Source organism: Staurois parvus, unplaced genomic scaffold, assembly GCF_062004578.1.
Source record: "Staurois parvus isolate SC_StPar_1 unplaced genomic scaffold, SC_StPar_1.0 ptg001263l, whole genome shotgun sequence".
In the NCBI taxonomy this organism is placed as follows: domain Eukaryota; kingdom Metazoa; phylum Chordata; class Amphibia; order Anura; family Ranidae; genus Staurois; species Staurois parvus.
In genome coordinates, this window is record NW_028319059.1 from 4,055,222 (window position 1) to 4,069,545 (window position 14,324).

The 14,324-nt window shown below is 51.5% G+C and overlaps 1 protein-coding gene across 2 annotated transcripts in view; it reads right to left on the reverse strand.

Annotated features, from left to right (window-relative positions):
• Nucleotides 1-691: 691 nt before the first annotated feature.
• The window catches only part of LOC149437725 (uncharacterized), a 157,163-nt gene continuing 143,530 nt past the window's right edge, over nt 692-14,324 (reverse strand). The window contains exons 1-3 of one of the 2 annotated variants that reach the window (XR_016308022.1): nt 10,857-11,016; nt 5,489-5,577; nt 692-872 (exon numbers count right to left, since the gene is read on the reverse strand). Coding sequence is in view for 1 of the 2 variants with exons in the window: in XM_089660702.1 (XP_089516828.1) it covers nt 759-872; nt 5,489-5,577 (203 nt within the window). In the remaining variant the exon portion in view is untranslated. Of the gene's footprint in view, nt 873-5,488; nt 5,578-10,856; nt 11,017-14,324 lie in introns of those variants that run through there. The other variant, XM_089660702.1, reaches the window with a different exon arrangement.

The window sequence follows — 14,324 nt, forward strand, 5'->3', positions numbered from 1 at the left end:
AAAATTGCCTGGTTAGGAAGGGGGGGAATCCTCTGGAGGGCGAGTTAACAGCAATGTGGCCATTTCTTGTACAGGTGCAAATATCTGAAAATGACATCCTAAATGTTTTTCGATTGTCTTTTAATTTTTTTTTTTTAGGCAAATAGTGAACAAGTTCGTATTCATCGAACAAATCGCCACTTTCTCAGTGCGACAAAGCAAGCGCAAAGCTATTTTTTGGGGAAAAAGAAGAGTAAAAGCAGGAAAAAAAGGGTTTTATTTGTTATCTAACCTTAAATCTAAAGCAGGCGTCTCCAAACTTTCTAAGCAATGGGCCAGTTTACGGTCCTTTAGGCCTCACCCTCAGTTCACACTATGCAGGTTGGTTGTGGGTATGGGAATCGCATCTGTTCCCGCCGGGGCCAGTGCTTCCACTAGGGAAACTAGGCCGCTGCCTAAGCGCACTGCCACCTAGGGGCACTTGGGCGTAACACAGGCTGGAACTGTGTGGGATGCTGCCAGTGTAGCAGCTGCTACATCCTCTGCAGGACAAGTGGTTAACAGTAACATCCCCCCCCCCCAAAAAAAAGTCAAAATACTTCCTTTAAAAAAGACATTTTATTCAGTGATGTCACAAGCTGTTCACATGTCAAATACACAAATGGATGTTCCTAGCTGTATTTTACATCTGCTGAAAGGGGAGCCGCCCGCCCGCCCCCCCCCCCCCCGACATTCAATGTTTTCTGAAAGTAAGTCACCAACATTTCTCTAGTTGATCCTCAAAGGCCAGATCTTGTTTTTTCCAAAAAATGTGCCCCCTGAACTGGACGGAGATCAGAAACAGATCCAGCACACAGCACTGCGGATACAGTCAGGGAGCTGCTTGATGAGACCTAGATGGAGACAGAAATTGGATCAGAATTAGAAGACAGTTGCTGGAAATCGCCGGCATTCATTAACGACATTTAACAATGAACATGGGAACATTTTGTTCTTTCGATGAAGTGTGGATGTACTTTGATTGCTCGCCATGTCTCCATCCGGAAGGATGACGCTAACCCTAACGTACATAACCACAAAGTCTATAAAGGACAGAGGCGCCCCACCCCCCACCCCAGTATATACCCCTTGGTATAGACAAACATTGCCCCCGGCACAAAGCCCTCAGTAAAGATAGACGCCTCCCACCCCGAACCCTCAGTATAGACGGACGGCGCCCTCAGCCCAGATCCCTCAGTATAGACAGATGGTGCCCTCAGACTAGATCCCTCAGTATAGACGGACGGCGCCCTCAGCACAGAGCCCTCAGTATAGACGGACGGCGCCCTCAGCACAGAGCCTTCAGTATAGACGGACGGCGCCCTCAGCACAGAGCCCTCAGTATAGACGGACGGCGCCCTCAGCACAGAGCCCTCAGTATAGACGGACGACGCCCTCAGCACAGAGCCCTCAGTATAGACGGACGGAGCCCTCAGTATAGACGGACGGCGCCCTCAGCACAGAGCCTGCAGTATAGATGGACGGCGCCCTCAGCACAGAGCCCTCAGTATAGACAGGCGGCGCCCTCAGCATAGATGGACGGAGCCCTCAGTATAGATGGATGGCGCCCTCAGCATAGACCAGAAGTGAGCAAATGTGGCCCTCCAGCTGTTGTAGAACTACAAGTCCCATGAGGCATTGCAAAACTGACATTTACAAGCATGAGTCCCAAAGGAAAAGGCATAATGGGACTTGCAGTTCACCAAAAGCTGGAAAGCCACAGTTGCACACCCCTGATATAGACGAATGGCGCCCTCAGCAAAGAGCCCTCAGCATAGACGGACGGAGCCCTCAGTATAGACGGACGGAGCCCTCAGTATAGACGGACGGAGCCCTCAGTATAGACGGACGGAGCCCTCAGTATAGACGGACAGAGCCCTCAGTATAGACGGACGGAGCCCTCAGTATAGACGGACGGCGCCCTCAGCATAGACCAGAAGTGAGCAAATGTGGCCCTCCAGCTGTTGTAGAACTACAAGTCCCATGAGGCATTGCAAAACTGACAATTACAAGCATGAGTCCCAAAGGAAGAGGCATGACGGGACTTGTAGTTCACCAAAAGCTGGAGGGCCACAGTTGCACACCCCTGATATAAACGAACAGTGCCCTCAGCCCAGAGCCCTCAGTATAGACGGACGGCGGCCTCAGCACAGAGTCCTCAGTATAGACGGACGGCAGCCTCAGCACAGAGCCCTCAGTATAGACGGACGGCGGCCTCAGCACAGAGCCCTCAGTATAGACGGACGGCGGCCTCAGCACAGAGCCCTCAGTATAGACGGACGGCGCCCTCAGCCTGCAGCCCTCAGTAAAGACGGATGGCGCCCTCAGCCTGGATCCCTCAGTATAAACGCCCGGAGCCCTCAGTAAAGACGGACGGCGCCCTCAGCCCGGAGCCCTCAGTATAGACAGACGGCGCCCTCAGTATAAAAGCCCGGAGCCCTCAGTATAGACGGACGGCACCCTCAGTATAAAAGCCCGGAGCCCTCAGTATAGACGGACGGCGCCCTCAGCCCGGAGCCCTCAGTATAGACGGATGGCGCCCTCAGCCCAGAGCCCTCAGTATAAACGCCCGGAGCGCTCAGTATAGACGGATGGCGCCCTCAGCCCGGATCCCGCAGTAAAGACGGACGGCGCCCTCAGCCCGGATCCCTCTGCATAGACGGACGGCGACCTCAGCCCAGAGCCCTCAGTATAGACGGACGGCGCCCTCAGCACAGACGGACGGTGCCCTCAGCACAGAGCCCTCAGTATAGACGGACGGCGCCCTCAGTATAGATGGATGGAGCCCTCAGTATAGACGGACGGTGCCCTCAGCACAGAGCCCTCAGTATAGATGGGCGGCACCCTCAGCACAGAGCCCTCAGTATAGACGGACGGCGCCCTCAGCACGGAGCCCTCAGTATAGACGGACGGCGCCCTCAGCACGGAGCCCTCAGTATAGATGGATGGCGCCCTCAGCATAGACCAGAAGTGAGCAAATGTGGCCCTCCAGCTGTTGTAGAACTACAAGTCCCATGAGGCATTGCAAAACTGACATTTACAAGCATGAGTCCCAAAGGAAAAGGCATAATGGGACTTGTAGTTCACCAAAAGCTGGAAAGCCACAGTTGCACACCCCTGATATAGACGAATGGTGCCCTCAGCACAGATGCCTCAGAATAGACGGACGGCGCTCTCAGCCCGGAGCCCTCAGTATAGACGGACGGCGCCCTCAGCCCAGAGCCCTCAGTATAGACGGACGGCGCCCGGAGCCCTCAGTATAGACGGACGGCGCCCGGAGCCCTCAGTATAGACGGACGGCGCCCTCAGCCCTCAGTATAGACGGACGGCGCCCTCAGCCTGGAGCCCTCAGTATAGACGGACGGCGCCCTCAGTATAGACGGACGGCGCCCTCAGCCCGGAGCCCTCAGTATAGATGGACGGCGCCCTCAGCCCGGAGCCCTCAGTATAAACGCCTGGATCCCTCAGTAAAGATGGATGGCGCCCTCAGCCCGGATCCCTCAGTATAGACGGACGGCGCCCTCAGCACAGATCCCTCAGCACAGACGGACGGTACCCTCAGCTCAGAGCCCTCAGTATAGACGAACGGTGCCCTCAGCACAGAGCCCTCAGTATAGATCAGCAATGGGCAAACTACGGCCCGCGGGCCGTATACGGCCCGGCGGACCTTTTAATCCGGCCCGCGGAGCGTGGCAAACATTGGCTGTCAGGATGTAGGCGGGGCAGCGTGACGAACATGAGGGGAGCTAGGCTCCTCTCACAGTCCGCCCTGAAGACGGGAACGGCACGGGAATTTTTTCTTCTAAATTTCAGGGAACCCCTTAAATAATTTTCAGTCTGCAGCTCCCAGTAGATCAGCACAAATCAGTGAATGTTCGGAATTATCATAAACATTCACATTTGTAACTAGAAGCTTTGTTCTGTAGAACAGACATTTCATTTGGTGGCAAAACATCTGCATTGGGGTTTAGTGGCAGAAATGACCAATTAGATTTCAGTAGCTAAGAATACTTTTCTGTGCCCTGCACTTCTCTGCGTCTTGTCGGCACTATCAGTGGATGAAGGGAATGTCCTCTCCGGCACCACAGATTCTACTTGTGATAAATAACAATATTTAAAGTTGTAACAAATAATAAATGGATTTATTTTCACTTCCTGTCCTGCAAACCCTCCCATAGAGAAATCCTATTCCCATTATTATGGACGATTCAGAGTGGGAATCATTAACCAATACTCTCTGAATTTGGGCTTTTAGACAGTTTTCTATCCATTTACAAACTGATTTTTCCAAGTCTGTAGACTTCACCTTACAGCTGTGTGTGGGGAACTGTGTCATCGCTTCTACAAATCCAAGTATACCACGTCCACCGCCACCCCTCTGTCCAATTATACCCCCGCCGCCCCTCCGCCCAAGTACGCCCCAGCCGCCCCTCCGCCCAAGTACACCACAGCCGCCCCCCCGTCCAAGTACACCACAGCCGCCCCCCCGTCCAAGTACACCACTGGCGCCCCCCCCCGTCCAAGTACACCACTGGCGCCCCCCCGTCCAAGTACACCCCAGCCGCCCCTCCGTCCAAGTAAACCACCGGTGCCCCCCCGTCCAAGTACACCAACGGCGCCCCCCCGTCCAAGTACACCAACGGCGCCCCCCCGTCCAAGTACACCAACGGCGCCCCCCCGTCCAAGTACACCAACGGCGCCCCCCCCGTCCAAGTACACCAACGGCGCCCCCCCGTCCAAGTACACCAACGGCGCCCCCCCGTCCAAGTACACCAACGGCGCCCCCCCGTCCAAGTACACCACAGCCGCCCCCCCGTCCAAGTACACCACAGCCGCCCCCCCGTCCAAGTACACCACAGCCGCCCCCCCGTCCAAGTACACCACAGCCGCCCCCCCGTCCAAGTACACCACAGCCGCCCCCCCGTCCAAGTACACCACAGCCGCCCCCCCGTCCAAGTACACCACTGGCGCCCCCCCCGTCCAAGTACACCACTGGCGCCCCCCCGTCCAAGTACACCCCAGCCGTTCCTCCATCCAAGTACACCACCGGCGCCCCCCCGTCCAAGTACACCACTGGCGCCCCTCTGACTTATGACTTCACAGTTTGACCTTTTTGCTGCCAAAGCCATTTTGGTGTTTTCTAGCACACATGCTTAAAAGGAGAAGTCATGCTGGCTGGGGACACTGAGGTTGAACTGGAAGTGTTGTCACACATTTCCAGGTCAAAAACAAGGACGGGAGAAGAGCGGACATGTGTCCGCTCTCCTCCCTCCCCTTTACCCAGGAGCACCTGCCATGTTGTGTGGAAACAATGGGGCGCAGCCTCCCGAATGCTCCATCTGACAGAAAGGTGTCCGCCTGTCAGATTTACACACAATCCCGGAGCGGGAAGCCGCCAGGAATGTATGTAACAGGTTGGTTCATTAACCTCTGCAGGAAAACAGAACAGCCAATCAGCGAGGCGACTTACCTTTATGTTGGCGGTCCGTTCCTCTGGAGAAACACGCCGACCACAAGCCAGGACTTGGCCCCCGATGTCCTCACACACACGGGTTGTGCCTAAGAGAGAAAATCACAACACTTAGAATTGGTTCTTTTGATGCACAGATTTCTCTCTGACCAATCACATCTAGGTGAGCCACTACAACACGTTCCACTGCCGTCTGTGCCGGGACCAGACAAAAGACTCATCCTGCAAATTTAACCACGTGTGTCCCGCCAGCCATGTACTACAGACGGGGGCCCCGCTCAGGCAAAGCGACACACTCTACACCACTGCCTGCTTCTGGGCTTAGAGGGGTGCATGCATGCCCCCCCTGTGCTGACACTTGCTGTGATTGTACACAGCAGGAGTCTGTCAGCAAGTCCCAGCCAATGAATCACACCCGGGACCTGCTGATCAGCTGTGTCCAATCACAGTCCAGAGCCCTGTGTTGACAATCAACACAGAGCTATGTACAGAGGGAATGGTGTTTCTGTTTCTTATCCTAGCAAAGCAGGAATAGGAGACAAAGACCGCTAGTAAAAAGCAGCACATGAATCATTGTTATGCAGGCCATAGATGGGTCAAAAATCGGCCGATTTTTCTTTTAAAAAAACGAAAAATCGGTCGTTCAAGCGGCCGACGTTACCAGCAACGGTAAAAAAAAAAAAAAATCGGCCGATTTTCATCCCGTCTACAGCTGGCAAAAAGTGTCCCTGCAGAGAGCTCTGCTATTTCTTTGGCAGTTCCTTGACATTTATAGCGGTTGCAACAATGTATCTATTTGTATCCATTTAGGATACAGATGTTTTTATTCAGAAACAAATAGATACATTGTTGCAACCGCTATAAATGTCAAGGAACTGCCAAAGAAATAGCGGAGCTCTCTGCAGGGACACTTTTTGCTGGACAGGAATTATTCTTCCTCTTCTTCTTCTTCCTCTTCTTCTTCTTCTTCATCCTCTTCTTTTTTTTCCTCTTCTTTTTGTCTTCCTCTTGCAGGTCACTGCTCATGCGCAGATTTTTTTATCGGTAAAAAGATCGGCCGATTTGCCCATCATTGCCGCGAAAATCGGCCGATCGGCAAAATCGGCCGATTTTTTTCCAACTTTACCGATAAAAAAAATCTGCCAAAATACCAAATAACGGCCGAACAATTAGCCCACTAACCATCCGAAAATCGGCCGATTTTATTTTCGGCTGAAAAATCCACCGATTTTCGACCCATCTATGGCCTGCATTAGAAGATCATTACAGTGCATCCCGGACAAGCCCCCAAGGGGAGTGTCACCAAGGCACCTTCTGGTCACTGTGCGGTGTGCTGATGTTTTAATTTAGGGATGACAATGAACACCCATAACATTTAACCTTTCCAAGAGAGTCTAGCATCAGGTATAATAGCGGTATGACCAGGGGCGGACTGACCATTTGGAAACTCGGGCACTGCCCGAGGGCCCGGGGTCAGTAGGGGGCCCCATGGGATGCCCCTGGTACCTTTTTCATAGGCTTTTTTGAGTTTGGGCAAGGACACAGGGGCCCCATGATCCCCTATTGCCCGGGGGCCCCATGAGTTGTCAGTCCGCCCCTGGGTATGACATGACAGCTTCCCACTGTTAATGGTTGTTAAGGACACCGGCAGGTGCAGGATGCAGTGATGTCACCTATTCATGTACATGGCTAGCAAATAAACAAAGGGGGGATAGTTAAAAAAATAAATAAACAGCGTGGGGTTCCTGCATAATCAGGTGCGGACTGACAACTCATGGGGCCCCCGGGCAATAGGGGAACATGGTGCCCCTGTGTCCTTGCCCAAGCTCAAAAAAGCCTATGAAAAAGGTACCAGGGGCATCTCATGGGGCCCCCTACTGACCCCGGGCCCTCGGACAGTGCCCGAGTTTCCAAATGGTCAGTCCGCCCCTCCGCATAATTCATACCAGTACATGGTATGAATTATAATGGCAAGGTCATAGAAAGGAAGCGTGGGGTCCCTCCAAAGAATCCAAACCATTGTCCAAGCAGCCTGGCTGGCCAGAAAAGAGAGCGGCAAGAAGGCCCCTTCCCCCATGAAGTGCACTAGACCACATGCCCTCAACCTGGGGGGGGGAGGTACCTTGCCACGGATACGATGAGGACACGGGCCTCTTCCTCACGACCCTAGCCTGGTGAATATGGGGGTCTGTGGGTAAGTGGCTTATTACAATCTGTAATCTGCCTTGGTGACACTCCCCTTGGGGGCTTGTCCGGGATGCACTGCAATGATCTTCTAATGCAGGCCATAGATGGGTCGAAAATCGGTGGATTTTTCAGCCGAAAATAAAATCGGCCGATTTTCGGATCGTTAGTGGGCTAATTGTTCGGCCGTTATTTGGTATTTTGGCAGATTTTTTTTATCGGTAAAGTTGGAAAAAAATCGGCCGATTTTGCCGATCGGCCGATTTTCGCGGCAATGATGGGCAAATCGGCCGATTTTTTTCCAACTTTACCGATAAAAAAAATCTGCCAAAATATCGAAAAACGGCCGAACAATTAGCCCACTAACGATCCGAAAATCAGCCGATTTTATTTTCGGCCGAAAAATCGGCCGATTTTCGACCCATCTATGGCCTGCATTAGGCACACATTTAACCCCTGGAATACTCAAGATGGTAACCCCTTCCCAGCCAGTGTCATTAGTACAGTAATTGTGTATAGTATTACTGATCACTGTGTTAGTGTCACTGATGTCAGTGGCAGTAAGTGGCAGATTGCCCTCCGCACTATCGCAGTCCCACCATAAATTAGCGATCACCGCCATTAGTTTTAAAAAATAAATAAATAAAAAAATTTTATATATTTATATATATATATATATATATATACACACACACACACACACACACACACACATACCATTTTCATGCAAACCAATCAATACACACTGATTGGGATTTTAGTTTTTTACCAGAAACAAGCAGCAGAATACATTTTGCCCTAAATTTATGAAGAACATTTTTTATTGGATATGTTTTGTAGCAGAAGATAAAGTTTTTTTTTCCCCCCAAAAAAAGGTTCATATTTTTTCAGTTTATATCACAAAATATAAAAATCCCAGTGGCGATCAAATACCACCTAAACAAAGCTCTATCTGTGTGAAAAAAATGCTATAAATTTCATTTTGGTAGCGTTGCATGACCGTACAATTTTCAGTTAAAGTAGCACAGTGCTGAAAAGCAAAAAAAAACAAAACAAAACAAAAGCCCTGGTCATGAAAGGTGTAAGGGCTAGTTCACACTAGATGCAATCCAGTGGGCCTTTCTTTCTGCATCAAAAATGCATGCACAGCGTTTTCCATGTATTCCAATGGCCCTGGTTCACACTAGTGCAGTCAGTTCCGGTTTCAGATGCAGAAAAAAAAAAAAAAGTGGAACAGGCTGCATTTTTTTCTGGAACATAGCAAACTGCACCGGAACTGCGTGGGGTGTGAACTGTAAGGAAAACCGTATCCGGGGTGCGTTTTTTTAGTGTGAACCGGACGTAAAACCTTCCGGAGCTCAAGAGGTTAAAGACTGAATGATCTGTAGCAGGACGGAGGACGCGGATCTCGGTGGTCCCCGATATTCAGGACGTCACATGATCAATGGGGAGGTATTTAGAAACGTTTACAGAAGGAATTATTGAAGAAGAAAAAAAGAAAAGCAAAATTAGAATTGTCTCTTAAAAAGGTGACATTTCCACCCTGCTGTGCGGCTGCCCCATGTATTGTATGAAGACGTCTCCTGTCCTCACTGCTTCCCTTGTGACCCCGCAGTTCCTGCCAGTCCCTCTGATCTATTAACCCCTCCCCCCCACCTTCCTGCCAGTCCCTCTGATTAACCCCTCCCCCCCACCTTCCTGGCAGTCCCTCTGATCTCCTATTATCCCCTCCCCCCACCTTCCTGCCAGTCCCTCTGATCTCCTATTATCCCCTCCCCCCACCTTCCTGCCAGTCACTCTGATCTATTAACCCCTCACCCCCCAGAGGCTTTACCCTCCCCCACCTTCCTGACCCGGCCATTTTTTGGGGTACGGCGCTGCATTACTTTGACTCACAATTGCGCGGTCGTGCAACGCTGTACATAAATTTGTCAATTTTTTCCCACAAATTTCGCTCTTTCGGTGGTATTTCATCACCTCTGCGGTTTATGTTTGTGCTATAAACGGGTGTGGAATTGTTTTTTAAAATCTACTAGTCCAGGGACTAAACCGGGGCTCCAACCTACTAGTCCAGGGACTAAACCGGGGGTTCCAACCTACTAGTCCAGGGACTAAACCGGGGCTTCCAACCTACTAGTCCAGGGACTAAACCGGGGCTCCAACCTACTAGTCCAGGGACTAAACCGGGGCTCCAACCTACTAGTCCAGGGACTAAACCGGGGGTTCCAACCTACTAGTCCAGGGACTAAACCGGGGCTCCAACCTACTAGTCCAGGGACTAAACCGGGGGTTCCAACCTACTAGTCCAGGGACTAAACCGGGGCTCCAACCTACTAGTCCAGGGACTAAACCGGGGCTCCAACCTACTAGTCCAGGGACTAAACCGGGGGTTCCAACCTACTAGTCCAGGGACTAAACCGGGGCTCCAACCTACTAGTCCAGGGACTAAACCGGGGCTCCAACCTACTAGTCCAGGGACTAAACCCGGGGTTCCAACCTACTAGTCCAGGGACTAAACCGGGGGCTCCAACCTACTAGTCCGTGCCGCCCACCATCAGTTCCACCATCAGCGCCGCCTACCATCAGTGCCCACCATCAGCGCCGCCCACCATCAGTGCCCACCACCATCAGTGCCCACCACCATCAGTGCCCACCATCAGTGCCCACCACCATCAGTGCCGCCCAACATCAGTGCCGCCCAACATCAGTGCCGCCCAACATCAGTGCCGCCCAACATCAGTGCCCACAATCAGTGCCCAACATCCGTGCTGCCCACCATCAGTGCCGCCTACCATCAGTGCCCACAATCAGTGCCCACCATCAGTGCCGCCCACCATCAGTGCCCAACATCAGTGCCGCCTCATAACACACATCAGTGAAGGAGAACAATGACCGGCTCAGAAAATTTTATAATAGACACAAAAGAAAAACTTTTTGTCACATTTCTTTTTTGTTTATAGTACAAAAAACAAAAAAGTAGGGCGGGGGGAGTACAGACCCCCGAACAAAGCTGTGTGAGGAATGGTGCACAGGTCACATGACCGCGATCGTCCTCCGAAGTGACACCGCTGGCAGCTGAACATTGGCCGGGCGCGGGGACGTGGCCGGGAGGCAGGTGACATCCGGGGGGGGGGGGGTGGTGTGACACCGGTCCATGAATAGGTAAGTTGTAAAGCCGCCTCACCTCTCCTCCGGGCTCCCCGGCCAGGTTGTCCTTCATATTTCCCGCCATTTTCTCTCTCCCCTCACTCGCGCCAGACTCTCAGCACAGCTCCGCACGTAGACACAGATGAGACGGAGAGACGCATGTGCGGACAGAGGACTGGACGGTCCGCCGTCAAAAACAAGACGAAGAGCAGACAGCGAAGCTTAGAGGCTGGAGGGGGAACTGGAATCAGCTCCTCCCGGGCGCAGCGGGGATGCGGTTTTTGGCTGCATTTGAATTCCAGCTGCCTGGATCCGGGGTGTCCGACCTTCTGGCCTTCCATCGGGAGAAGACGAATTGTTTTGGGTGTACACATAAAAAGAACAAAAAACATTCACAATTTTGAATCGCGGCAGAAATCATCACCCTCAGCCCATAATCCCGAGTCGCACCGCAGTCGCTGCAAAACGCACCACGCATGCTCCATACCTCCCAACTGTCACTGATTCCGAACAAGTCCCGCTGTCCTCATTTCTCCCCCTCCCTATCTGTCCCCTGTCCCCTCTGTTCCCCTGTCCCCCTGCTCCTCTATCCCTCCGTCTCCCTGTCCCCCTGCCCCTCTGTCCTCCTCATTTGTCCCTCATTCTGGTCTGATCTCTGTAGTTGTATATAAAATGTACTATTTATCAAAAAGTGAAGCGCAGGCAGAAATCATCACCCTCAGCCCATAATCCCGAGTCGCACCGTAGTCGCAAGAAAACGCACCACGTGCTTCATACGTCCTAACTGTCACTGATTCCGAACAAAGCCCCATCTCTCTGTCCTTCCATCCTTCAACCCCTCTGTCCCCCTGCCCCTCTGTCCTTCTGTCCCCCTGCCCCTCTGTTCCCCTGTCTTTCTGTCCCCCTGCCCCTCTGTTCCCCTGTCCTCCTGTCCCCCTGCCTCTCTGTTCCCCTGCCCCTCTGTCCCCCCATCTCTCTGTCCTTCCGTCCTTCAACCCCTCTGTCCCCCTGCCCCTCCATCTCTCTGTCCTTCTGTCCCCCTGCCCCTCTGTTCCCCCTGCCCCTCTGTCCTTCTGCCCCTCTGTTCCCTTGTCCTTCTGTCCTCCTGCCCCTCTGTTCCCTTGCCCTTCTGTCCTCCTGCCCCTCTGTCCTCCTGCCCCAGCCGGTATTTGGAGTATGTGGGTGTCACTGCAGCTCGGGGGGTCAGTGAATGCGCCTCTCCCTCCCATTTACAGACATCAGTGCCCAACATCAGTGCCCCCCCCTCCAAAAGACCCATTTTCAGAAAGTAAATACCCTAAGATATTTGCTGAGAGGCATGTTCAGTCCATGGAAGATTTATTTTTCAAAACGTTTTTGGAAAATGAAAAAAAAAGTTTTCTTTTTTTTACACAAAGTTGTCAATTAAATGGTATATTGGTCATGCATGCCATTGGTATATGTGAAATTACACCCCAAAATACATTCTATTACTTCTCCCAAGTATGGGGATACCACATGTGTGAAACTTTTTGGGAGCCTAGCCACATACAGAAGCCTGAAATCCAATGACCACTTTGAAAGCCTGAAGGTGCGTAACTTCCTCATTTCACTTCCTCACTACCTACCATCAGTTTCAGAGGCCCTGAAATGCCAGGATAGCACCAAACCCCCCCACCCAATGACCCCTTTTTGGAACGTAGACACCACAATTTAATACTAGGCATGGTGAATATATAGCAGATCTAATTTTTTGTCACGTTTTTGAAAAAATAAAATAAGTTTTCCTTCCTTCACTTTGGAGGGATTTCCTCTCACTTCCTGTTTTGGCTATGGGACAGGAAGTGAAGAAACGTGTGTCAGGGGTGGCAGTTTATTCTTTTGGACGTCATGAGCAACATGGATCTGCATCACTGGTTGATGTGGGATGTAAATCCTGGGACATTTTGTTTTTTTGTGAATGAGAAGGGTTACTTTGTACTCCACTCATTCATATAAGTGGGGCCGGTATCTGGGGCCCCTTATTTTTTGAGGGGGCTTCCAGATTGTAATAAGCCACTTACCCACAGACCCCCATATTCACCAGGCTAGGGTCGTGAGGAAGAGGCCCGTGTCCTCATCGTATCCGTGGCAAGGTACCTCCCCCCCCAGGTTGAGGGCATGTGGTCTAGTGCACTTCATGGGGGAAGGGGCCTTCTTGCCGCTCTCTTTTCTGGCCAGCCAGGCTGCTTGGACAATGGTTTGGATTCTTTGGAGGGACCCCACGCTTCCTTTCTATGACCTTGCCATTATAATTCATACCATGTACTGGTATGAATTATGCGGAGGGGTGGACTGACCATTTGGAAACTCGGGCACTGTCCGAGGGCCCGGGGTCAGTAGGGGGCCCCATGAGATGCCCCTGGTACCTTTTTCATAGGCTTTTTTGAGTTTGGGCAAGGACACAGGGGCCCCATGTTCCCCTATTGCCCGGGGGCCCCATGAGTTGTCAGTCCGCACCTGATTATGCAGGAACCCCACGCTGTTTATTTATTTTTTTAACTATCCCCCCTTTGTTTATTTGCTAGCCATGTACATGAATAGGTGACATCACTGCATCCTGCACCTGCCGGTGTCCTTAACAACCATTAACAGTGGGAAGCTGTCATGTCATACCCAGGGGCGGACTGACAACTCATGGGGCCCCCGGGCAATAGGGGATCATGGGGCCCCTGTGTCCTTGCCCAAACTCAAAAAAGCCTATGAAAAAGGTACCAGGGGCATCCCATGGGGCCCCCTACTGACCCCGGGCCCTCGGGCAGTGCCCGAGTTTCCAAATGGTCAGTCCGCCCCTGGTCATACCGCTATTATACCTGATGCTAGACTCTCTTGGAAAGGTTAAATGTTATGGGTGTTCATTGTCATCCCTAAATTAAAACATCAGCACACCGCACAGTGACCAGAAGGTGCCTTGGTGACACTCCCCTTGGGGGCTTGTCCGGGATGCACTGTAATGATCTTCTAATGCAGGCCATAGATGGGTCGAAAATCGGTGGATTTTTCAGCCGAAAATAAAATCGGCCGATTTTCGGATCGTTAGTGGGCTAATTGTTCGGCCGTTATTTGGTATTTTGGCAGATTTTTTTTATCGGTAAAGTTGGAAAAAAATCGGCCGATTTTGCCGATCGGCCGATTTTCGCGGCAATGATGGGCAAATCGGCCGATCTTTTTACCGATAAAAAAAATCTGCGCATGAGCAGTGACCTGCAAGAGGAAGACAAAAAGAAGAAGAGGATGAAGAAGAAGAGGAAGAAGAAGAAGAGGATGAAGAAGAAAAAGAAGAGGATGAAGAAGAGGAAGAAGAAGACGAGGATGAAGAAGAGGGAGAAGAAGAGGAAGAAGAAGAGGAAGAAGATGATGAAGAAAAGGATGAAGATGAAGAGGATGAAGAAGAAGAAGAGGATGAAGAAGAGGAAGAAGATGAAGAAGAAGAGGATGAAGAAGAGGATGATGAAGAAGAAGAGGATGAAGAAGAGGATAAAGAAGA